At 48.6% G+C, this 26,763-nt stretch overlaps 1 protein-coding gene across 2 annotated transcripts in view; it reads right to left on the bottom strand.

Moving 5' to 3' along the window:
• Positions 1–26,763, bottom strand: part of SCARA5 (scavenger receptor class A member 5) — a 114,956-nt gene that overhangs the window by 39,088 nt on the left and 49,105 nt on the right. For both annotated transcript variants that reach the window (XM_014843315.3, XM_014843317.3), the window contains exon 4: positions 6,124–6,798. In XM_014843315.3, coding sequence (XP_014698801.1) covers positions 6,124–6,798 — 675 coding nt within the window. The remainder of the gene's footprint in view (positions 1–6,123; positions 6,799–26,763) is intronic.

Raw genomic sequence — 26,763 nt, 5'->3', positions numbered from 1 at the left:
GAGCTGACTTTTAGATTTTATGTTTTTTTTTTGTTTTTTTTTTTAGATTTTATGTTTTTTTTTTCTTTTTCTCCCCAAAGTCCCCTCGTACATAGTTGTATATTCTTAGTTGTGGGTCCTTCTAGTTGTGGCATGTGGGATGCCACCTCAGCATGGCCTGATGACAGGTGCCATGTCCTCACCCAGGATCCGAACCGGTGAAACCCTGGGCCACCGAAGTGGAGCGCGGGAACTTAACCACTCGGCCATGGGGCTGGCCCCCTGACTTTTAACATCTTCTCAAGAATCCAGGTTAAAAATCTCCAGCTTTCTTTTCCTCTGCCCCTCCCCCCATCACACTTCAAGGTTGTCATCGAGGTGATTCCTGTGTCATATCACTGCCACGACGCTCATCGGGGTCCTCGTGGCCTCGCTCCCAGCCTTTTTAAAGATCTTTCTCCGGGCTCTCTCTCTAACCCATGTGTGCATTGCTATCTGATTAACCTCATCAGAATCAAACGAACTCAGAGCCCTAGGCAGCCCCTCACAGCACGATGCGCCGCAGCCCCCTCTGTCGGAGGCCCTGCGGATCACTCCCAACCTCACCCCTTCTTCCAAAAACTTACAGTCTGATGCTTCTGGACACAAGCTCTCTTCCACCTCAGCAAAAATGCTCTCCTCATGGTGTCCCCAGACACTAGACAAATCTTTTCCTTTCTAAGAGTCCCGCCCCTCTTAGCCCTGAAGCTCACTGTCATGCGCACCCTCCTGACCTCTTAGGGCTCCAGGACAAAGACCCAGATCTCAGAGCTGGAAGGAGCCTCGGACATCGCTGTGCCAAACCCCTCAGGGGAGCACCTCTGAGCCTGGTCAGGCCACCTGAACCACTCACTGTGCACTGCCACTCACCTCGGACTGTGGTCCCCAAGGAGGACAGGCCCATCTGCAGGGCTGGAGCCCGACTCTCTGCGGCCCCGGGCCTCACACAGCACTGGGCATATGGTAGAGATTCAAATAATGACTTCCGTGCATCGTAGAAGCCGTTAGGGTATCAGGGGTCCCAGTGCTACCAGATGAGCTTTTTCACTTCTCAACTTTGGACGCTGTCACCGTCTCACCTTGTCTCTCATGGGGCAGGCCAGAGCATGGAGGTCAGCCGAGACAAGGAGGCAAAGGGCCTATTTCTGTTCAATCATGGAAGCAGCCCCAGAGCCCCTGCACTGTGCTTCCAGTCCCATGTGCCAGCTTCTCTTTCCTGCCCGCCTCCTCCAGGGACATGGGGAGTGGGAGGAGGAGGGAGAGTGCCTTCCAGCCCTGTGCCCGGGTCCCCTCCCAGGGGTTGTCCACCACTCCAGCCCAGTCCCCCAGTGCTGCTCCCAGTGCAGTTCCACCCTCTCCCAGGCTGCCTGTGCGCTGCTCCAGCTGGAAGCATCTCTAGAACCGAATGAAGGAGATGTGACTGAGCACTTGGGAGAAACACCAGCATTCTTCTGGGGACCAGCCAACAGGGAGGGGAAAGCAATCCGTTCTCCTTTCCCGGATTCTGGAACCAGAGATGGGGTGGGGGACTCGCGTGTGCTGGAATCTGAACAGTGACCTGCCAAGAACAAATTATCATGACAGCTGATGAAACAGCCCGAAGCTAGCAAAACAGTGACCAAAATCGTAACATAAACACCACCTCCAGAGCCATGCTAACCCCAGGGGCAGCCGACAGAGGTGGAGCCTCTCAGTTAAATCCTCCCCTTCCCTTTCTCTGATGTCACTGGGGCACTGGATTCTCGGTGCTATTACCTCTATAGTTCTATGAGCTCTCACTTCCTTCATTCCAGGCACCCTCGCCACGACCCTGAGCATGCGCACGGGGCAGGAACAGACAGCCCCATTTCACAGCAGAGGAGACAGGCGCAGAAGTCGAGGAACGACCCGCCCCCACTCCACCCGCTGCAGTCTCAGCCTGCAAGGCCAGCCTTCCTCGGAGCCTCAAGGGCAAAGGCAGGTGGGTGAGCCTGGGCACAAGTGTTGATTTTCACAGCAGGCTCTCCACTCCCTTCCCAGCAGAGTCAGATGTGGACGGTGAAGGACACAGTGCCATGCAACCCCCCAGGGGCGCCACCCAGCAGGCCACCTCCCCAATCCTAAGTCACATGGAAACACTATTTACAGGTTGCTCTGTTTACAGAGATGCTCAGCACCTGCGACAAACCCCTATTCTCTAGAGACCGTGGTCCCAATGTTTGAGCTGGAACCCAGGGCCCACGCTATTCTACCATTCCTTTGCAAACATTTGTTGAACTGGACTCTCTATTCTACTAGATGGTGATTTTTTTTTCTCAGGAAATCAGCCCACAGATAAATTTGCTTGGCAAACTAGTCCCAGCCGGGCCACTGGCTTGATCTTTGACTGGGGCAAGTCATTCCCCCTCTCTGAGCCTCAGGTCCTCAACTGCAAACCAAGAGGAGTGGACTAGACGATTTCACAGACCTATTATCACTCGAATGTTCTGAGAGTCTATAAAACATCCATCTAGCAAATAGAGCCATCTGAATATGGCTGGAGTCCACCTTCAGGCCTTTGCTCTCACCTTCCCCCTCTGAGAGTCCTCCCCTCTCTGGTTACTTCCCGCCTCCTGGCATGCCTCCTCTCTCTGATCATCTAAGTTCTTTGCTTCTTACAAAGCCCCAGAGAGATTTCAACAGAGCTGATTAATGCCGAAAATCCAAAGGAGAAAACAGAAAGCACCCTGCGAATGTACACAAAGACAAACTGGAGACAAAATTTGTAGAAAACTGTAACAACAAAGCGAGAGAATGAAAACCATTTGGGGTCAAGCTCAAGAATAACATAAATAAGCTCATATGGGAAAAATATACACAGCTGAGTATTTGTGGATTCCGAGCCAGGAAAGGGCAAAGAGTGTGTGTGTCACGGTGTGTGTGTGTGTGGTTTAAAGACGGAGAGACAAATGGACAAAGCTGGGGCAGAAAGGCCACTCCAGAGGGCAGCAGAGAAATGCATGGAAGCTTATCTGGTAAACCACCCCTTATCCAAAAGCCAGGGTAGAGTTTGGTCTCACTAAAATTGAATGGTAATTACATTCAGATATACCAAACAGAATTCTCTCCAGTCACACCAACTGGGTCCCTGGCAACCAGGAGAGAGGGGGCTGGGAAAGGGAGATACCAGATGCAGTGGTGATCCTGGGAGCCAGAGGGGCCGAGTGGTAGTCACCTCTGAAGAGCCAGCAGCCCATCAAGAAGGCAAAGCTTGCAGATGGGGAGGCAGGCCTGGGCGGGACTGCGATGAAACCTTCAGTTCAAGGGAATTGAGTGTGAAAGTTAGTTTAAGAACCAACGAAAGACTACTTGGAGGATTCCACTGGAAGACCGCTGGCATATGAATGATCCAGAGCAGGTTCAGCTGGAGCCAAGGAGAGTGGACTTGGAAATCAAAGCACCAGGATGTGAAAGGGTCAGTGAGGCCCAGGAGGATGCAGGAAGCATGGTGACATCTGTTGACTGGAAGAAGAAGGAAGCGGGGAGCACCTGGGAGGGACCATCCCCCAAATACAGAAACAGAATCCAAGGGACATGCTCTCTTCTCTCTTCACTGCACACAGCTGGTATCTCTCCACCCTGGAAAGCAGGAGTGTCAGCGACAGGAACACAGTTTCTGAGCCAGAAAGACCCACTGTGAGACCTTGGCTGTGCTACTTGCCAATTGTGTAAGAAACTGTGGGAAAGTTATTCAAGTTCCTCATCTATAAAATGGGGACAATACCACCTTTTTGCAGGTTGTGGGGATTAGTTGTCTTTAATGTTTAGAGAATTAATGTCGACGAAATGTCTGGCTCATAGTAGGTCATAATTCACTGTAGCTGCTATTATTAGTAAGTACCTGACCAGACGGCCATGGGCAGGGGGGCAAGGAAAAGAGAACATAGGAATAACCAAGATCCCAGGGCATGGATTTGGAAGAAGAAATTCTACCTCCTGTCCTCCTTTGATTTCTGAGATGTGAAACCCAAAGTTTCCCAAACCCAAAGCGAAACCCAAACCCGTCTTGACCCAGGACAAGAAAACCAATCCTCTGATTTCCCAGGTTCAAGATCTAACAGTCGTTCCACAAACATCATTGCGTCCGTTACACGCTTGCACTGTTAGGCGCTGGGGACGAACAGAGGAGGGCAGGCTGTGGTGTGGTAGGATGAGCACTGGGTGCTGGGTGAGAAGTCCTAGTCTGGTCACTGAATTGCACACTTAAATGGGTGAATCTTGGGGCATGTGAATTGTACCTTCCTAAAGCTGTGGACAACAGGAAGTCCTGGTTGGAGCATTACCCACTGTGTGGACCTGAGTGAGTCAAGTATTTCCCCCTGGAGTTCTGTTGTTTTTCTGCAGTAATCCCACCCCGTCCTCAATAATAAAACCTGCCTTCCACCACCCTCACCGCCGGTCCTGGGAACCCACTTGAAAACAGAACAGTATACACAAAAGCACTCTGTGAATTGGAAAGTTCTAGGCAAATGGAGGCCCCATCATGACGCCTTTCCACCCTGACACACGCAGAAGCTCAGGCAGGGAGACTGTGGTGGGCTAGAGAGGCCAGGAGCGTTCTTGGAGGAAGGGGGTTTGAGTGAGATCTGAAGGATCAGTGGGATTTAGATGATGAGGAGGAAGAGGAGGAAGGAGGCATTGGAGTAGGAGGGAGAGCCGGAGTAAAGCTATGGCAGTGGGAAGGCAAGCTGTGCCACTGGACAGTGACAAGACTGTCCCACGGGACTGGATGCTACACCAACGGCAGTTTGCACCTGGCCATCTGTGGACCATATATGGCCACAGATGTGTTGTATTTGGCCCACAGAGTTAAGAAATAAAAAATTTCTAGAAGATTCCATGTTTCTAGTTTCTCCTGAAAAATGGGAAGACACTCTCAATGCCAGGTCTACATTCCAGCCTGGCCAAAATGACCTGGACCTGCCATAACCCCTACAACTCCCCTGACACTGAGGCCACTTTACTCATTGACATTGCTCAACTGGCCCCTGCAGACAGTTCTGTTTGCAACCCTTGGTATGGGGAACAGTTGGAGGAGAAGGCAGGAAAGGTAGGCTGGGGCCAGGTATGTGATGGAAAGCACACCAGCTCTGGAATCAGAAAAGCCCGGGTCCGGATCCTGGCTCCATCACCTCCTCGTCTGCGACCGTGAGCAGCTCCCTGAATCTCGGTACACTCATTTTTGTTTTTAAAAGACATCGTATGAGATACACTTGGCCTGATACCTGACATGGTTGATGTTCAAAATGGTGCTATGATTGTCTACTGTCAGGCTAAGGACTCCTTAATGAATCCAGCAGAACTTGGAGAGCCACAGTGAGTTCTGAGCAGAGGGGGTGATGCAGGAAAAGTACGTTTCATGAAAGGAGCCTCTGACCGTGACGTGCAGGGCAGACAGCAGCAGGAAGGAATGGGAGAGAGGAGGGTAGGGACTAGCTGGTCAGGGGTGGAAGCAAGAGAAGTTGGCTCTAAAGGTGCCAGTGTCTGTGGGCCCAGAGCAAGAGTACAAATGGAGGCCCGCACATCTTTGCCTCTATGTGTATCAATGAAACTAACAAATTGATAAATAAAACATGCTCTTCTACGCTGATGAATGTAGCTTCCTAACAGCCTGGAAGACAAGGTTCACATCCAGAGTCCGCCAGCTCCTTGTAGCTCTAACACTGGAATCCCCTGACGCCAGAGGAACCCTCCCTGTTCCCTCCCTGAGCCTGCAGCCTGACCCCCTGCTTTCCCTCCAGCCCCAGACTCTTGGAGGCTCCAGCTGGCACATCCAAGCTCTGACTAAGTAGTCCCCCACTGTCCACTCTTGGCCATTCTGATACCGAGGTGTGTGGACACTGAGTATGCTCTCTGGGGGAGCGGGGCAGCAGTGGGAGGTCCACCCAGGGGAAAGACAGGTGCAGACCTGGAAATAGGCACAGATCACTTGGGCAGAAAATTCTAGGGTCTTCTAGGGCTCCCAATGGCACGAGGACTGGGGGAGGTGGGGGGACGCCTGGGCCCTTGGGCAGGGGTGTGCAGGAAGAAGCCCTGAGCAGGAGGCCCCAGGCAGGCACTGCGGGCATGGGTGGGCCAGGTGGGTACCTTTGGCCAGGGAGATGTTCCTCAGCGCGATGGAATGCTCCCAGTCCTTGAGGCGCAGGTCCTCGGTGACGGTGTTGAGCACGGCCAGCTCCTGCTTAAGCTGCAGCTCCATGCCCATGTGCACCAGCCGCATGCGGCGCGTGTCCTCGCTGGCGTTGCTCACCAGCACCTGCAGGTCCCTTAGCCGCGTGCCTTGGAGGGCCACGTCGTAGGACAGGCTGTGGTTGAGGCCGCGCAGCGCGCCGCCCACGTCCGCCAGCTCCTCGCCCAGGACGCCCACCCTGCGGGCCAGCCCGTCGAGCAGGCCGGCGTGGCGCCGCAGCAGCAGCTGGCTGCGGTTGCTCTCCACCTGCAGCTGGTAGAGCTCTAGCTGCGCCGCGTCGCTCTGCTGGCCCGTGCTGTCGCGCAGCAGGGCCACCGCCTGCTCGGTCTGTGCCGCCTGCGCCTGCAGCCCCCACAGCGCGCCCTCCAGCCGCTGCACCGCGCCCGCCAGCGCCAGCAGCGAGTCCGACTGGTTCTGCAGCGCGTCCTGCATCTTCCACACCTGCTCCGTCAGGTCCGCCTGCAGCGGAGCCTGCAGCAGCCGCAGCTGCAAGTCCCGGAAGCTCTCGTTCAGTCGGTTCACGTTCCGAGTCAGCGCCTTCAGGTCGTCCGGGGAGCTCCGGGGCCTGGACACTGCGGAGGAGGAGGGGGAGAGATGAGCGCCGCTCAGGAAGTCCCGGGTCCCAAGAGGCACGCCCAGCCAGAGCCCGGCACGCAGCAGGTGCTCAATAAACTAGAGATGAAGGGAAAGCAGAGGTGGCTGTGGTTGAGTGCCTTCATGGATCCCAAGCACTGTGCTAACCCAGTGGTCCTCGAACTGTCTGCCCATTAGAATCACCTGGCCAGGCGTCTAACCTGCAGAAATTGTGACTGAATTGGTCTGGCTGTGACCTGGGCTTTGCCATTTTTAAAAGAGCAAGAGAGAATTCTAAGGTGCAGACTAATTTGGGAACCACTGTACTGTCTAACCATTATGTATGAATGAGGTCAATTCATGTGAAACTGTCATTTGGGGATGTTGAAAATGGTGGGATACCAGCAGTTTCATGGGGCTGGCCCTACGAGATTGTGTGTTGTGATCCTCTGGACTTTTGGAGGCAGATACTGCTGTGATCCCCTTTCCGGGTTAGAGCTGTGAAAAGTTGCCCAAGGGAGCACAGCAAGTAAGCAGGGGAGCCAGGCGTGCATCCCAGACGGCTGGCTTGTTCCAGAAGCTGGTGCCTCCCCACAGTCGGCTCCAGGGCTGCCTGGAGGAAGCATGCTGGCAGCAGACTCAGCCAGGCTGGAGGCAACACTGTTTGTTTCCAGGCCTCCTGAGTTCAGCGTCTCGTTCCCTCCTGCTCACCTGCCGCTGTGCCAAGGGCCCCTCTGGGCGGGTGCAGGTGTTTTATATCCATACCCTCCCTTTCCTGCTGCCTCCAACCATCCTTCTCCATTCCCTATTTCCCTCCTCGGGCAAACAACCCATCCCAGGGACTTCCCACCATTTCCTCTTGGAGAGGTTTTCTTTTCTTGGTTACAAGCAGCTATTTCACATTACTAAGGGGAGCGATGTGCGTCGTAATAATTGTAATCCAGCAGCCAGCATCTCCTGGAAGCTTGTGGACTGCACTGACTCAGGTGCACTACAAACTCTGGTGCCGGGATGACGACGGATGCTTGTGGTCAGTTTGCTGAGAACTGTCCACAGCTGTCTCCCCCTCTGCTCTGCACACTAGCGAAATGGAAACCAGCCGTGGGAGTGGGCCAAAGGAAGAGGTGGGGGCAGATGAGGCACGGAGGGAATTCTGCCTTGGAAATCTTAGGATGGAGAGAGCCAGAGAGTTTGGTGCACAGCTTGTTCAAACAATGAGAAAATTCAGATAGGATAGCTCTCCTCTAGAGCCTCAAGTTTGGAAGAGAGAAGAGAGGCTGTGAGGGTGCTTGGGCCTCACAGCTGTGAAGACCAGCTGCTGCGGCCCTTCAGTGATGCTTCTGGAAGTACATGGCATTTATGGCGGCCACTCTGGAGGAGGTAAGTCATCTCAGATTAGATTCAGAGGCTCATCGGGCTAGATGGGGCCTCAACTTCTCCCTCACCCAGCACTTCAACCTCCAAGAAAATCACCCTGCTCAGTGGTCACCCAGCCTCTGCCAATACCTACCTCTCCACCTTCGGTTAGTGCTCTGCGTTCTCTGCAGACTTGAGACTTGCCTCCCTGTGGTTTCTGTCCACTGATCCTGCCCTCCGGGGTCATGTAGAGCTAGTCAGCTATTTTTCCACAAGACAGCTCTTCAGAATTTCAAAGACAGTTGTCACATCCTTGCTATGTGATAACGTTTCCAGTTTAAAGTCTGCAGTTCCTTCATGTGTTCTCTCATGACTAGGCTCTCAGCCTCCATCCATCCCAGCTGGCCTCTTCTGCACATACTCCAGTGTGTCAACATCCCTTTAAAGCCTCATGCTTGACCTAAATGTGGTTTTCCAAGGTATGCACAGACTGGGAAAAGTATGTTGGAAGGATCAGCTCCTTCATTCTGGGCATGAGACTTCTACTAATGTGGTGCAAACTGGGCCCTGTTTAGCTTTATCTGTGCTTTTCAGACTTTCACCATTGGATTTGGGTCTATGAAGTCTTTGGTGAAAATTTTTCCCAATTTCAGGTGAAGAGACTGAGGCCAGGAGAGTGTAAATGATCTGCCTAATGGGATGCTTCCCAGCTCCTGGTCCAATGGCTCACTCCACTGCACCACTACTCTGAAAGGTCAGCTGAAGAGTTGTCAATACAAGTAAAGGTTCTGGGGAAATGAATCCATGACCCACTCACCACCCAAGTAACCGCAGGAACTGTCTGCTTAAGAAGCCATCAGAGGCCAGGATTTGGCTTTAAAATCAGTGTGTTTGTCCAACATTTGACCCAGATTGGTTGGCTAGTACTAGAGATGGGGTGGTTGGAAAACAGGAAGCCGATATCATACTGTCAGTCTCTGCTCACGATGGCCCTGGGGTTCAAAGAGACACCGCAGCTCAGTAGAAGGAACACTCTGAGTTTTGTAAATTCGGGTTTATAAATTGGGATTGAGTGACTAAGAGGAATGGTGCAATCTACTTGATTTAAGTCACAGGACTGATGTAAGACTCCCTTCCCCCGGGCCTGCCAGAGGGAACAGCGTGAGGTGGGCAATTCCCCTTTCTCCTGCCCTCTTCCATCTCCCTCCTTCTCTCTTCAGGTGGTCCCCACGCCCAGCTGGTGCCCTGTGCCCTTAGAGGCCCCTGGTCTTGCCCATCAGCCCCCTTCTCTCAGAACCCACCAGCTCTAGGGCCCCGTCTCTCCATCCTGGAAACCGGACTGACCTGCCTCATGGTGATCGCTGACAGTCAGCTGCCCCTTCCCGGAGAGTTCGTTTGGGTCTTTTGTTATTGCTCATTGCACAACCGATATAAACACAAATCCAGATAAAAGAAAGAAGTTCTTCCACAATCCCACAAGCTCCAACAGAGCACACTGGTTTTCTTTCTCTAGCTTTATCCCTAGGCATACTCAATCTCTATAATTTGATTTCTGGTTTTGTTTTTTACCTAATATGATTATTTCATAAACATTTTCCCATCCTTCTCTCTGTCTTTTCTAGTTATAATTTTGATGACTGCCTGAGAGTCCATCAAAGGGATGTGTTGTAATCCACCCTTTCTCTTACTGTTGATTATTTTTTTCAATCATGGAAAATAAATGCAGAAAATTCTCTCCTTCTTTGAAAATTTTCCTAACAATAAATTCCCAGAAGCTAGATTAGCAGATCAAAAGTCATAGACATTTTTATGACTCTTAAAAATTCCAGCCAAAAGGTTACACCTATTTATGTGTACATTATAGATTTTTTAATGTGCCAGTTTCAGTGAAACCTCAGTGTACAGAGTGTTACAATTTTCATATTGTTAATTTCACAGACATAAAATGGTGCCTTGTTATTTTTAGGTTAGTATATTCTCATTTTAGAAGTGGCCTTTTCGAGGCAATGCATTAGCTGAAAGGCATGGTGCAGACATTCTGGGTATCCAGGCTGATCAGAAGGGAAATTATTTGGAGGGGTGAATACTCTCTGGGCATCCCACCCCACTGTGGAAGCCCAGAGCAGCCTCCCATTTTTCAGAATCACTTACCCACCCCAGAAGTGAATTATCTCCCTCTAACAGTCACAATGTGTTCTCAGCTCACACCACCACCACCACCCCCCACGCTCTTCCCCACTAATGCCTTCCAGATGTTTGCTGTCCTCAACAGGGAGCAGTTCTTCCTTGAGTGTGTCTCTCTTAATTCATGTTTATGCAAACAGTTCATTTATCTCTCTGCCTGGTGTATTTACTTTTAATGTGCTTTAATTATTCTTCAACTTTTATACTTTCACAAAGGGGAAAATAAATCATAGAATAACGATAATTGGCATTTCCTGAGTACTTACTACGTGCCAGGCACTGTTCTAAGTGCTCTGCATGGGAATACACTCAATCCCATAACAGCCCTATGAGATAAGTATTATTATCCTCATGTTGCAAATGAGGAAACTGAGGCATGCAGAGGTTAAGTAACTCACAAGATTTCACTGCCAGGAGATGGAGGAAACTGACTTTGGGCCCCAGGCAGTGTGGTTCCAGAGCTCCCAGCTCTTAACCACTTTGCGATACAGTGGATAGGGTGGAAGGCACAGAACAAACTTTAACAGAGACGCGCAAATCTGGAATAAGCTTTGAAAGTAGTGAGTTTCCCATCCTAAACCCAGGCTGGAGTCAGGCTGCTTGGTAGAAATCGTGTAGAGGTTCAAATTCAGATTCTGATTCAGTATTAATCGCTGAATGCTAATTAATGTGTTAATGTGTACCTTGTTATAACGAATGACTAAACTATGAACGTCTGCCTGGGGCCACGCCCTGTGCTGCGTGGCTTGCACACTGTATCTCCTGCAGCATTGTCATTTATAGGGTGTTGCCTTCCCACCCACACCCCGGCCCCGAGTCAGCAATCTGTTCCAAAATTGTTCTTTATGTTCACAGAAACAATAATCATGTCCTGGTTAACTCAACGTGCTCCAGATAAGGCTGACCAGAGAGGCTGTCTTCCCAAAACACACCAGGCACCCTACAAAGCCAGCAAGGCAGAATGTCTATGTGTGGGGGGGCAAGAAGAAGGCTAAGCCTTCTGTTTGAGGTTTAGCGACCTAAACCTTGGGCATTCGTGTTAATAACTGTGTATCTTTGTATAAAGTTTCACAGCCATTACCTCACTTAATTTTCAACATAACTAACCTTGGGAGGTAGGCAGGGCAAGTATTCATAATGTCATTTAAGGATGAAAAAAGAGGCTCAGAGAAGTTAAGAGATTGCCAGAGGCATAAAATAAGGATGAACTGGGGTCATCTGTCCCTTAATCCAGTCTCTGTCCTCTACGCCTGCTGCTGGGGTAGTCAGTCACATGCTGAACTCCAAAATCTCTATGGGGAAGCAGGGCAGGGATGACATTTATGAAGCACTGAGTGAGTGCCGAACTCGGTTCTAGTGTCTTACTAGACGTTGCTTCATTTACTCTTCCTAATAACTTTGTGAAGTAGGAATTATTATGCCCATTTTCAGATGAAGAAGGCGGCAGAGCGTGAAAGCAAGCTCAGGCTGCTTGTCTCCGAAGGCCCTGCTGGCCCCACCACTTTCCCCCCTTACACAAAACAGCATGGGGCATCACCCCCTTTCCTTCCAGGAGACCACTGCTGCAGTACACCAGCAGCCCACCTAAGCAGAGGCCCTGCACCAGCCCCAGAACCGCGGGGGACTCTTTAGAGGCTTGGCAGGGCACGAAGCAATGGCATTGGAGAAGTCTGACGGAGGAGGACCATGCGGAGGTAGATGCTGGAACACGGCCAAAGGCACACGGTTCTGATGTGGTCCTCCCCAGCCTGCGGGCAGTTGGTATCACCATTTCACAGATGAAAGAGTGACTAAGTAACTAGCTCAAGGCAACCCTGCCAGGAGGAGGTGGACCTGCCTGGCTCTGAGTCCAGGCTTCTCTCACTGCCGCATGAGGCGGGACTGCCTTGTCCTTATTTAAGCCAGTGACGCTTAAGGAAGGAATTCATAGAACATCACATCAAGGGCAGAGCGTGGGAAAGGATGGGCTGAAATGAAACTGCGATGCAAGCACTTTGATATAAGCACCAAGAAAAAGAGAGCGGGGCCTTCTTTCAGGTGGTCTGCAAAACTGGGGTGAATTTACTGAGATTTGGATACATGTGACTTTAATAGAAATTAATTTAAAAGCGGAGCATAATATTTATTCAAAATTACGTAACAGAGAGGTTATCAGTAGATCTTTAGCTCTTAAAGGGATGCACATTTTCCGTAGGGTTCCCCTGACCCCAAGATGTCGAGGAAAACCAAGGCCAGCCTCATGGTGTGACCAGTGCAGACACACAGGGCCCCGTACTCCGAAGGGTCTGGTACTTGGGGCTTAGTGCTCTGCGGTCACCCACTTGAAATTTCTAATACTTTAATCTTTGAATTGTGTTTTGTAAGTGAAGGGCTGAGGCAGGGGAAATGCGGCAGATGGAGCGGGGGAAGGATTAGGGGGCACTCGTAAGGACCCAAAGAGAAGGGCAGCAGATTGGTAAGTTTTTGGTGAGCTTGCTTATTTATTGATTTGTTGGTTGGCTTATAAGTACCACACACCCTCATTTCTAGCTCAGCAGGAAGTCCAGAATAAACATTTTCAGGCTAGAGACTGACTTCTTTGCCTGTGGCCCCACCCGCCCCGGCACAGACACAGGAGGGAGTCAAGAGCTTTCCGCTTCAGCTCAGAGAGCAGGAGGCTGGCTGCTTGCAGAAAGAAGCCAGACAGAGCCTCCATCTTCGCACGGGTAGCCGATGCTTTTTGATGCCCTGTTAGTCTGGAGACTTAGCAACCAGTGGCTCCTGGGACCACAGGTTTTGCCTGCATAGGTCTGGTATCCTGAATGCCTACCTGCGGTGACCTTTGCCAGTTCAGAGATGGGTATAGCTCTCTAAATGAGCAAGCAAAGGTGGCTAATTCTAGGTCTTAGAGGCAGGATCCAACAACAGGCAAGAAGTGAAGACTGCCTGCCCACTGGAACAGTGGGCTGGCTGCAACCCAGATGCCCATCCTTCACAAACAGACCCTGTCCCTGGCACACTGATGAGCACAAACTGTGCATTGGAGGATGCACGGAGCACATGTTGACCAGCGGCCTGCTGACAGCCACAGATATCCATATTAGGATGGCCTGGCATAACCTCAAAGGAAGAAAAACCCCACCAATATGTTTATTACTTTTCCCAGAAGTGTGGCTGGAGACTCTACTCTCCTGGCACAAGTGTTCCCTTTGGTGGTCCAAGCGGACGGAGTCTCTGATAATGCGCTGTTGATTACTATGAAATGGGATCCAGGATGAATTATAAATAAAAAGGTTCCTATTGAGGAGCCTGTCCCCAGGATTCCCATTTTGGAGGCTAGAGTATCTGAAATCATTACCAGCAATGTGAGAAAACCCAGCATTTCGATGGAGCACAGAAATCTGATAGAAAGGGGCTATTTCTTTGTGAATTTGCAAGTAGAATTAGGACTTGCTATGTAGGCTAACGTAGTACTAAAACAGAACCTCGAACCCTGGTAGGTTGTCAGATAGTTGTCAGACAAATACGTGAAGGACTGAAAATGGAGAGTGTCATGAAGCAGAGAAGTGCCACACCTCTTAGAAACAGAGGAGCTTGGACCAGCAGAGAGGGCAGGGCAGCCCTTGGCCCTGCCTCACACCTTCTCCGATCATCTTTCACTCCAGCCAGGGCTACATGACCAACTTGCGGGGTGGAGGGGGAGTAAACTGGCAGCACCTCACTTCATCTGCCCCTCCCATCTCTTGCTTTCTGCCCCCAGGGCTTCTCTGACTTCTCGGAATCTTGGGAACCACCTGGACCTCATCCATGCATGGCCTTAATCCTTGGGGAAAACCTGACCTATGTGGGAAGGAGCTAGTGGATAAATACTCTCCACAGACAGACAATTCTGTAGCGCTCACTACATAGCCCCTTAGAAGGTCCTGGCAGGGCGGAGCCCCAGTAGCCACAGCAGGGACCGACTCAGGGACACATCCTTGTATTTGCTTTCCCTCCTTTCCGATCTCCGTAGTCCCCCATGCCTGCTTCTGGGATTGCTTCTCAGAATTAACTACCAAGCCTGTGTCTCAGGCTCTGATTTCCACAAGAATCCAGGTTAAGACAAGCATCCCTCCCTCCCTGAGCATGCACAGGCCAGCTTTCTTCCCATCTTCCTTTCTGCACTTTGCCTGAAACATGGGTATCTCAGACACTCCACGTATCTCACACCACTTAATCCTCAAAACAGCCTGTGAAGTAGGCTTTATTACCCATGTTTCAAAGAGGGCGAAGCTAAAGCTCAGAGAAATTCAGTAAAGTTTTGAAGGTCTTATAGCCAAGAAGGGATAAAACCAAGATCAGGAGCCAGTGTTCTGAGGCCAACCGCAGTGTCTCCACCAGCCTCTCCTCTTGGCTTCCCATCATGGTGGGAAAACAAACAAATGTGCATGGTGAACACAGAGCGGTGTGAGGCCGTGATCAGGTGTAAATGCAGTGACTGCCGGTGGTGGTTCTAGGCTGCGCCTGAAATCAGGCCACCAAGCTTCCATATGTCACCAGGGAGAGGCAGGTCTGAAAACCTTCTACACGCCCATATGTTTTGTTGTTGTTTTTCCTTTTCTTGTGTCTTTGGTTGTCTTTTCATTTGTTTTTTTAATTTTTTTAGATATGTTTTTTTAAACATAAATAAGTGGGGTATGAGTTTTCTCCGGCTGCTATAACAGAATACCACAGGCTGGGCGCTTAAACAACAGACATTTATTTCCTCACAGTTCTGGAGACTGGAAGTCTGAGATCAAGGTGTGGGCAGGTTTGATTTCTCCTGAGGCCTCTCTCCTAGGCTTGTAGTTGGCCATGGTCGTCCTGTGTCTTCCCATGGCCTTCCCTCTGTGTGTGTCTGTGTCCGAATCTCTTTTCTCAGAAGGACAACAGTCATTCTGGATTAGAGCCCAACCTATTGAGCACATTTAACTGTAATCACCTCTTTAATGCCCTATCTTCAAGTACAGTCACATTCTGAGGTCCTGGGGATCAGGACTTCAGCATAGGAATTTTGAGGGGGATACAATTTAACCCACAACAAGTGGTTAGTGAAGGCCTTTACTAGAGATCAACTGGGAAGAAGTGGGGGTGAACAGCAAAGGTGGGTGCTGATTTCCAAGCCTCAGTCACATCCTTAGGTGGCAGCAGCCTGACAGACTCAGAAGAGCCTGAAATGTGGCCAGTCCAAGTCTCCTGGGGCCGGACTGCTTCATGCTCCGAGGACCAAGGGTTTCTTCAAATCCTTGATGCTTGTGGGTAACACACTCTTGGGATCTGACGACTCTGTCTAGAAACAAAAATCTGGTGGGGAATTTTCGCTCTACTTTAATGGGGCTTGTTGGTCCTTTATTGCAGTCAATTCTAGAAAGTAGCCCTCAAAGACTTACTAACTGAATATAGTTATAAAGAAAGAAAAACCTCTCCTGACAAATTCAGACCCTGTTCTGAACCGCACATGGAAAGCAGAGTTGCACTTAGAGAAAAGTGACTTGCCCCACGGCACACGCTCACTGACTGTCCCAGGCACCCTTCTTTGTCATAAGCTCAAGTCCCCAATGATATACAATATAATACAGCCCGCCATCTGTAATGACGCAGCACATCAAGAAAGAGGGCTGTGAATACTGCTCGTTTAGAGCCCAGAGTTGATCTTATCTCCATCAGTTTTCATTCTGTTTGAAAAGTAAAGCAAAAAACAAGAAAACAAAAAAACCCTAACTTGCCGGATTTCACTTAATGCATGGCCCTTCTACATAAATGTGGTGGCCACTCCTCATAAAGCAGAAACTTCTTTCTAGAATCTCATTTCATCACTGAGCTAGGCAATTGACCACTTACATATTTTTAAAAATACAAAGAAGTGTGTGAACGTTAAGACAAGAAACGAGAGTTTCTTGTTGCTGCTTGTGGGTAACACACTCTTGGGATCTTATTGCAGAAATAGCCTCTCTTTATGTAATAATTGGGTTATGAATAATTAATAGGAGAGGAAACTTTCATTTGTTCAGCACTTACTGATTGCTGGGCACTTTAACATATATGGAATATCTGATATACACCCGGATGTTTTATTTTTATAGCAGTCCTCAGAGAGGGGAAATGTCGGGTTTTTCATCAATGTGAAAATTAAATGTATGTGGTGGAACAGGCACTTTTTGTGCCTCACCAAAGGCTGGGCCCATAGTTGGACACTGGGCAGATTAATTATGTGAGCTCTAAAGAGATGGTCCAGTGCAGGCTACGGTGTCAGAGCTTGGGTCTGTGCTCACAAGGTACGGACAATCTCTTTCTCAATCTGGCATCATGGTTCCAACCTGCAAGTCTACCTTTTCCACGTTCCCCACTGGGACCTCTTGTCCCTGTGCTTCCAGCCCACAAATATACACTGCAGTTCTCAGCAGGAACCAGACAAGAAAGTGGCAACGTCGCGTCTGAAAGATACCTTCGTGACCATCTGGATGCCCCTCCCTATTTTGCAGGTAAGGAAATGAAATCTTGGACAGAGGAACCTTCTTGCCCCAGGTCACACAGGCAGACAGAGGTATAGATAGGATGACTAATCCCATGGTCCATTCACTTAACTGGACAGAAGAAGAGAGAAAACTAATATTAATGGGTGTCTGCTCAGTATCAGACAGTGGGCTGGGTGTTGTCATGTATTTTATCTCATGTGATCCTCTGAGATCATTGTTCATATGCCCATTTTACAGATGAGATGTGTTTTGTGTTGTATGCGTGTAGGTGTGTTTAATGATTTTCTGTATATTATGATGTTTTGACGTCTTAAGAAGCCTTTATGGCTGGGGAGAGACTGGTCCTCCTGGAGCTAGCCAATTCTTAGAGACAGCAAAGGGCCCAGCCAGGAGCATACCTTTGATATCCAATCTGAGGCCATACCTTGGCTATCTGGCCCCCAGAGACAGTGTTTCTCTGCCCTAATCATACCAGGACCAGGCATCAGGCAACTAGAAACCACCTCTATGGCCCACCTAAAGTCCACCAAAGTTATTCAAACTAGCCAGTCCTAAGTTGTTTACCTCACCTTGACAGAAACTCCAATAAAGGTTGTGACCTAAGAGCTCCCCTCACCCCTGTCTTCTGCCTCCCGGCCACCTGGTGCCTCCCCATGTGGCCCTGCGTGGTGTGCCGTGCCTCCTGTCTCTAGGACCTGTGAGTACAACAAACTTTGCTTTCCTGAGCCTCTCCTCTGCCTCCTCTTGTGGCCACAACTGACTGAGCATTTCACAACAGAACACAAAGCATGTTCATGTGTCCAGTTTTATAGATGAAGCTCAGAGAGATTGAACAGCTTGCTCAAGGCAACACTACTAGGGAATGGCAAATCCGGATTCAAACCTGACTCTCTCACTTTCTGCCCTACCCTAGTGCACGGTCCTTCCTTCTCGCTCCAGCAGGAGCCTACTGTGGGTGGGTCCCTCTCTCCAGTCTGCTTCCCAGCCAGTGATGTGAGGCTGTAGTCTGAAATCAGTGAGGGCAGTGAGCATGTTTCTCTGTTCCTATCTTTCTGGACAATATGTTCCATAAATGTTGTTTTCAAACAGCTCAATATTGGTCCTCTAGGCTTTCTACACTGCTTTGGGTTGGAGTGGTGGAGCTCTCCCCGTTGGCCAATTTTCTCAATCCATCTTTCTTTGCTTGTTGAGCCCGTCATAAAGTATTTTAAGGAGGTTGGAAATTATTCTCACTAATAAGCATGTAAGGAATCTGGGCCAGACTTGCCAAGAATCTAGGCACTTATCAAGTTTCCACTTTAAGAATATGAGTTTGCAGCCCATGTGTCAAATCTTTCATATCACTGTTCTTCAAAAATGGTACAGACAGATCATCGATGTTTTGAGCTGAAAGTGACCTTAATAATCACTTACTTCTCATTTTCAGATAAGGAAATGAAGGTTGAGAAAGGTGATGTGAAATGTCCCAGGGCATCTAGATAGCTGGTATCAGAACCAGAGCTAGTCCTCATATGTCTTGAAGCCCAGTTCACATCTCTTTCTAGTATACCACGCAGCTGCCCAGGAAACCAGTTATGTATCCATCCCTCCATCCATCCATGTGAATCATAGTTGGCAATCATGCCAAAGCATTTCCACCTAAACGAGCAGAGCTTTTCCAACTAAAAACATTTACACTGGGCCAGCCCGGTGGTGCAACGGTTAAGTTTGTGTGCTCTGCTCCGGCGAACCAGGGTTCACTGGTTCGGATCCTGGGTGCAGACCTATACACTGCTTATCAAGCCATGCTGTGGCAGGTGTCCCACATATAAAATAGAGGAAGACAGATACGGATGTCAGCTCAGGGATAATATTCCTCAAAAAATAATAATAATAATTTACAGTAAGAGTAAGAGTTACTTTGAAGTATTAATTGGTCCCCAGAGTATCTTGCATTACTAGGTTGGATATCTTTAGTTCTGCAAAAATATTTAGTATTGCAAAAGAGTCCAGTGAAATTGTGCCAGTGGCAGTCATCAATCACAATGTGTTATTATGTGGGGTCAGAGCCTTTTCTACAAAAGGGAAAAATTTTCATGATAACTTTTTACATATTTAATAAAAAAACACTGTGTGCGTTCTCATCTTTACAATTTTTCAAAAACTGACAGTGTTGTGTGAAGTGCAGAAGACTATATAATGGAAGTGGATTTTCCAATTTCCTAGACTCAGAGAATTGGATGGGTTCTTAGACATAAATTAGAAAGGAAGGAATATTGAACTTAGAGTCCACAGGCCTGTGTTCAGGTCCTGTCTACCACTTAACCTGCTGCTCTTGGAGAAGGGAATTTTTCTTACTGAGTCTCTTCCTTCTCATCTAAAAACAGAATTAACAACAACTACCTTGGGGTTGTTGTGAAGACTAAAGAAAAGAGTAGGGGCTGGCCTGGTGGCGCAGCGGTTAAGTTCACACGTTCCGCTTCTCAGTGGCCCGGGGTTCACTGGTTCAGATCCCTGGCGCGAATATGGCACCACTTGGCAAGCCATGCTGTGGTAGGCGTCCCACATATAAAGTAGAGGAAGATGGGCATGGATGTTAGCTCAGGGCCAGTCTTCCTCAGCAAAAAGAGGAGGATTGGCAATAGTTAGCTCAGGGCTAATCTTCATTAAAAAAAAAAAGAAAAGAGTAAACACTGAGCACTTATTGTCAGTCAGGCACTGTGTTATGTGTTTTATGCAGATGTTATCTCATTGGAGGGAATCAAATATGTGGGAAGAAAACCCCATATATATCGCAAAGCCCTAGTCAATTCAAACTATTGGTATTTATGCGTGCTCTCTAGATGCCTTCCTTTTTTCATTGATTATCAGATTTGTTGGCATTAATTTTCATAATGGAACATCAAACAGTTATATAGAGCTTTATATTTGCAAAGCACTGTATGCACACTATCTAATTTTATACTCTTGACCAGCATTTAATCCCCATTTATACTAGGTGAAGAACTGAGGGCAGGGAGAAAAAATGGTTTTTCCACCTCTAGCTGTTGACAGCCAGGCCTTGAGACTCAGTCCTGCAACTCTAAATTAGAGTGTTCAGCACCTTCACTGCTCATCCTTCTCACGTTTGTGACTTTCCGGCAACCTCAACACACAGCTCTTTACCCTCGCCACCCCCGGTGAAGTACACCCCAGCACTGCTCTCCCGAGGACCTGGGAATCACCTGGTACTTTCCAAAGAAATCCTGAACACTCACTCCCCTCTTTTCAACCACAGCCACTTAGCTTGTCAGCTGTCTCACCATGAGGGGACCTGCCCACCGTCTAAAGGGGCAGACGGATCCTGGAAACTTGAGCCCCTCCGTTAGCTCTCCTCTCGCTATACCTGAATTGTTGTTCTGCCTGGATTCAGAGCTGCTTTCAAACGCCTCAGGCCTCTGGGGGAGTTTGCCCACTTCTGTCCTCATCAATGAGAAACCCTAGGCAGCCGCATGTGCCTCTTCTCCTTGCTTTACCTCTTGGACTGCGTTATACTGCTGAAGAATTACGCTGACTTGGCCCATTCTCCTGCTGTTTGAATATACCTGGGGTTGAACTTCCTTGAGTGGGTTAGCAGGCTGGGAAAAAAATCCCTTTAGCGGCTATTCAAAACCTGCTTCATGCTCCTTAATGCCCAAGCCTGCTTTATCCCTGTCATTCTTAGAAATAACTCTGCACCCACTTCACCAAGAATATGAAAGCCACTTGGCATGAATGTTATGTCCTCTGCACGTCGCATCTCTCTGCAACCACGTTGTGTCCTCTAGGATCAGAGCAGGAAGCATCTCTTTACCTTCTCAAGGTGCCCTGCAGCCTCTGCACTCCATGCCACCCCCTGCAGCTCCCCACAGGAAGGCATGAGGGGGCAGGCGTGCAGGCCTGCGACTCCCTCGAGGACTCATCTGTGACAGGAGCAGCAGGTGGGAGGGAAGGCGGGGTGTAAAGCGGACACCTCCTAAATAATGAGGATTCCCCACAACATAGTCGTTTAAATGTTTGAAGCCATCCCCTTTCCTCAAGGTTTCACTACCAAAATCCCTCTTCTGTGAATGTGCTTCAGCTTATCTTCATCCAGCGGTAAATGTTTAACAACTGCTTCTCCGGGGGAAAAACAAAAGTCCCACTTTGTAGCACTTGCCAGTTTCTGAGGTATAAATACTCCCGCAACGGCCGATTTCAAGCTACCAATGTGATATCACCAAATAGGGAGTGAAGAAAAGATGCACATAATTGGAGCCGACTTGGCACGCCACTGTCTGCACCCGTCTATACCTGCACTGCCCAGAGAGCAAAATAACACTGAGGGGGGTTGAAAAAACCAACCTCTTATGACCAACTCTGTAATAACTGATTCAGCAAGAATTATCAATGGATGCTAAAGTCACGAGTGAAAGACAGTTGGGAAACAGTAAATCCGTACAGAATCGAAGTGTCTCCCACAGATCACCGCTTAATTAGAAAAAGAATAAAAGAAAACTTTACGATAGATGAGACCTTACCCAAGTGACCAAATTTAACATCACCAATAAAAGAACAAAATGACACAATATACCCCCTGATGTGATGCACTGGGCAGGATTTATGAAGTATTTCTGCCAAGAATGTTTAACCTATTTCTAATCAAGGGAAACAGTCAAACAAAATCAAATTGAGGGACATTATACCAAGCAACTGACCTGTGTTCAAAAATATTGATGTCATGAAGAGATATGATAACTAAATGCATGATCAGGGTAAAAAAAATTCTTACGACGGACATTATGGAGCAATTGAAGAAAGTTAATTATGGACTATGTATTTATAATTATATTGTACCAACAAATTTCCTGAATTTAATAACCGTAAGTGGTGATATAAGAGAATTTCCTTGTTCTTGGAAATTCATACTAAAGTATTTAGGGGTGAAGTCTGCAACTTACTCTCAAATGGTTCCACAACAACAAAAATAGTGGTAACAATGGGGGTAGGGGGAGAGAATGTACCAAATGTTAACAATTGACGGACCGATATTAACAGTATATGGGTGCTCATTAGACAACACAAATAGTTTTGGAAACCAATTTGGCAAAATGGATCAAGAGCCATATGATGTTTCCAATTTCTCTGTGGGTTTCAAATGTCTTCAAAATAAAAAATTGAAAAGAAAAAGAAAGAAAACCACTGAAGAGTTATGGAGTTGTCTAATGTGCATGGAGCCCAACAGGACTGTCACCTCCCTTACTCTACACACTATACATTTATTAACATAACTGTGATGGCAATACTGCTCCCCTCAAACCCTCTATGTGGCTTTAAATGTTGCTGTCAAGCGCATCCTCCCAGTGCTGTGACGCAAGAACTCATGCTCATCCATGGTAAATTCTCAGGTCGAGGCTCTCTCTCTGGGATTCAGGCTCGTTCTGGATTCTGATTCTGCATTCCTTTGAATTGAATGCAGAGCTTTGAGAACCGCAAAGAAATTAAACATGTGATCTGGGATGGAACAACATTCAACCAAATTTATTGAGCACACACAATGTGCAAAGCAGTGCATTGGGTACAAGGAAATCAGCAAGGACTAAATAACACATGAATGTTGATTGCAGGCTTCTAGAAGATAAGAACTGTGCCTTACACTCCTTGGTCGCCCCACAGCACCCCACATAGTGCGCATGTAGCAGATGCTTAATAAACACCTGATTTGGCACACATAGCTAACAGGCAAAAGGCTTAAAGCGCCAGTTCCCTTAAGAGCTGATAAAATTAATAATCAAATGGATGAAAAAAGCCATGAGATCATTAGTTATCAAAGAAACGCAAAATAAAACAAAATGAAATTTCTCTGAAAACAATGGGGTGGCGCTGCATCAAGCTGGCAAGACCATGGTACGAAGTGGTGTGTTTATACGTTGCTGATGACAGAGTGAAATAGTTTTGGAAAGCAATTTGGCAAAATGCATCAACAGCCATAAAAATACTCACATGCTTTGTTCAAAACCCTCACTCCTGGGAATTTACCCTGAGGAAATAATCCAAAACAAGGGAAACGCTATAGCACAAAGAAACTCATTGCCCTCGTATTTGTAGAAGCGAAAAACTGGAGAAATCGTGAATGAACAATTCAAGAATAATTAAATGACAGTACATCAACTAGATGGACTCTGATGAAGCCCTACAAATGACAGCTGTGAGACCTATCGTGTAACATAGTGGGAGATGCATATGCTGTAATATTAAACAAACACGCACGCAAATATAAGGATGAAAAGAAAACTGGGATTATTGAAAATAATTGACTTTCTAGAGCAGTGGAATTATGAGCAATTTTTATTCTATTTCCTGAGGGTATTGTTACGTTTGAGCAATATAAAGAATTTTAAGTGATCATCTGTTGAATGAAAGAGGAGAGGATTGCGTTATGGGCTAAACTGTGACCCCCTCAAATTCCTTTGTTGAAGTCCCAACCCTCAGTACCTTAGAAGTTAACGTATTTGAAGATAGGGTCCTTAAAGAGGTGATTAAGTTAAAAGGAGGCCGTTAGGGTGGGTCCTGATCCAATATGACTGACGTCCTTACAAGGAGAGGAAGACGGTAGGCACATGCGTGCAGAGAGGCGACCTCATCAAGAGTCTGCGAGAGGGAGGCCATCTGCACGCCAAAAAGAGACGTCTCAGAAGAAGCCAACACTGCCAGCACCTTAATCTTGGACTTCTAGTCTCCAGAATGTAAGAAAACAAATTTCTGTTGCTTAAGCACCCAGCCTGTGGTGTCTTGTCATGGCAGCTCTGGAAAGCTGATACAGACCGTAACAGACAACTCAGCCAGGCAAGGCTAACGCAGCTATACCCCAAGATCTGACACCCAGGAGACTGGGTGTGGTGGACTGGTCCTTAGCAACACCCCCAAGTGTACACAGGACCAGAGAGAATCTAGTGAGGTCCCTTTTGCCACCTTCCATCCAGTGAGTGGAATGTCCAATTTTCAGGCACTTGTTCTAAAACTTGCTGTAAATCAGAAGCACCCAAGAAACTCTGAGATTATAGCCTAGAGATTCTGACTCAGGGATGAGGTGGGCCCTGGGAATCTGCATTTATAGTGACAACCCTGCCTCGTTTCTGTTTTAGTGACATCGTCATGCTGAGAGCTGTAGGATGATTAACGTTTATTATCCCCTTAGCTTTCGCTTTTCTTGTCTTTTCTGCTTAAACCTCTTCTCCATCTCCCAGCAAACAGAGGTCCCAGGTGGTCAGAATGTCCTGTTGGACTTTCAAGGGCAAGCTGGCTTAAAAATCCAAAGGGCAAGAAATTCCACTTCTGGGTATATACCGGAAAGAGCTGAAAGTAGGGACTCAAATAGATACTTGTTTACCTATGTCCATAGCAGCATCGTTCACAACAGCCAGAAGGTGGAAACAACCCAAGTATCTGTTGATGGATGAATGGATACTCACGTGGTAGACCCAGACAAAAGAATATTAATCAGCCCTGAAAAGGTAGGAAGCCTGTCGCATGCTAGAACACAGATGAGCCTACAGGACATTAATAATGTTAATGAAATAAGCCCATCACACAAGGACAAATACTGTATGCTTCCACTTACATGAGGTACCTAGAGTCGTCAAATTCAGAGAAATTAAAAGCAGATGGAAGTTCCCAGGGGCTGGGGTTGAGGGAAATGGGGAGTTAGTGTTCAGTGGGGACAGAATTTCAGTTTGGGAAGATGAAAAAGTTCCAGAGATGGATGGCAGTGATGGTTGCACAGCATTGTGAATGTGCTTAACGCCACTGAACCGTACACTTAAAAATGGTTAAGATGGTGAGTTATATGTTATGTCTATTTCACCACAATAAAAAAAATTTTAAAGGGGAAGTAAAGAGAGGAGCTGGGGTGGGGTGGGGTCAGGGAGATGGACCAAGCCTGGAGCTGGGTCTGGGGACTGGCCCCCCGGGGTGAGGGTGGGACTCACGGGAGAGCCTGGCTGGGTCCAAGCAAGTCTCCAGGCAGGCCATTACTCAGGCTCTGCCTGTCCCACCCAAGGCCAGATGACAAATGGGCCGACTGGGAACCACTTGACGCAGCCCCAGCTCAGCTTTCACAACTGAAGTTTCAGGACCTGGCCTGGGGCCCAGGGGCTAGAATCTTCTTTCCCTTCCCCGGTCTTCTCTCCCATCAAATGCAGAGGTGGAGGGGCCTGGGGCTGGCCTTCTCTTTGTGGAGGTCAGGACTGACAGCCAGCCTCCTGGCCCACTGGGAGGAAGAATGCAGCCGGGGCCCACGTGTTTGGGGTTTGTGTGCAGGGGACTTGAGAGCTCTTCAAACTGCCCATTCCTCTGGGGTTTGGTGGGTACGTTCCCAAGTCCCTCTCCAAGGAAGAAAAACAAACAGCTGAGAGCAGGCGGCTCCAGCTGTGGGACACTTTCCAAGACTGAGAGGGAAAAAAATCATTCCAGCCTCAAACGCCTAGTTAAATGGAAAGCAATGGGCTACAGAAAGGAATGGGAACTTCTCCATAACCTCCAGTTTTATCAAGGAAATTTAAAAATCCATCCATGAGAGTTCATGTGTTTTTCTTCATAATTTGCAAAGTGGTCTTACAGCCCTTTTTGGAGATCTTTTTGTGTAGCCTGTCCTATAAAAGCAGATATCATAAAAACCCACACAGCCAGCCTGGGGAGCCCACACAGACGGCTGGAACAGAGAATTGCCTTGGAACGAGCCTTCTTTGTGGAAAATCACCCTCTTTGTCCCTCATGACCAGGTGCCTCAGTTTCCCTATCTCCTTCTTGCCCCAAGTCCCGTTCCGATCACACGTGAGCAGAGCCGTTCCTGCCTGGCTCAGAGCTCTGGTTTCAAGCTGCTCTGCATTCTTCGGTGGGGGCCAAGTGGAGACCATGTTGGGCAGTGGGGGTCGCAGGAGGAGCTCTTGACTAGGAAACTGGGGGTTGAGCCCAGCTCAGACCCTAGCCTCCAGTGCCCTTTGAAGTTAATGAACACTCATTCACCCGTGAGAACTGTCAATCTCACTGGGCCTCGATCTTCTCATCTACAGATGGGGATAATGGCATCTGCCTCACACAACGTGTGTGAGGATCAAGTGAAATAATGGGTGTGGAATATAGTACTACTGTGATGTCATGGGGGCACCGGTGGTGAGGATGGCAGCTGCCATGTGGGAAAGTGGGGGCCTTGGGCTGCTCGGGAATCGGGCCTTGCTTGCCTCATGATAACTCAGAGTGCGAGGGAGGCAAGAAGAGTGCAGACTGGCAATAACACACAACTCGCCCCCAGCTGACCTCCTTCTACCTTGACCATATCCCATGGAAGAGCTTTTCTCTGCGGAAACTGTTATGCTCACAGGGACGGGAACTAGGTGGGAAAACGCCCTGCCTGCCAGTGTTTCAGCTCTGCATCCTCCCCTACAGGCAGCCTGGGCAAGGATGGGGTGGTAGAAATGGGTGTGGCTCCTGAAGAGGAGCTGGGGGCTGCAGTGGGGTGGCACACAAGAGGAGCCTCTGCCCCAGACACCGAAGGAAGTGCTATTGCAGAAAGAACTGTCGCTGGAGTGACTTGGCTGGGCCGACGGGGCTGCCACTCATGAACGAGCAGGCTGGTCCTGGGCAGGTGTGGGGCCACCAACAGGGTTCCCAAGCAGACGCTGGGGAAGGCCCAGTAAACATGTTCGGCAAACCATCGTTCCTCACATTGAGACCTGAGCTGACAGCAACGCCACCCGCTGACTGCCTCTGAGCTGAGTCCTCGCAACAAGGGGAGGTCCAGATCCACCAAGGAGGGGAAGGGCTTAGCACATCGGCACTGCCAACTGGAGCCCAGCCCCTGGGTCTGAGGCAGTGACACCAACACATTCCTTGCCATTAAATCACCCAAGTCTGGGCTTTGACGAGAGCCAGACCTCGGAGGTGCCAGAAACACGTACGCCTACCCAGAGCCTGGTC

The sequence above is a fragment of the Equus asinus genome, chromosome 3 (assembly GCF_041296235.1).
Source record: "Equus asinus isolate D_3611 breed Donkey chromosome 3, EquAss-T2T_v2, whole genome shotgun sequence".
In the NCBI taxonomy this organism is placed as follows: domain Eukaryota; kingdom Metazoa; phylum Chordata; class Mammalia; order Perissodactyla; family Equidae; genus Equus; species Equus asinus.
The sequence above is the reverse complement of the archived record's forward strand: the minus strand, read 5'-3'. Positions and strand labels throughout refer to the sequence as shown.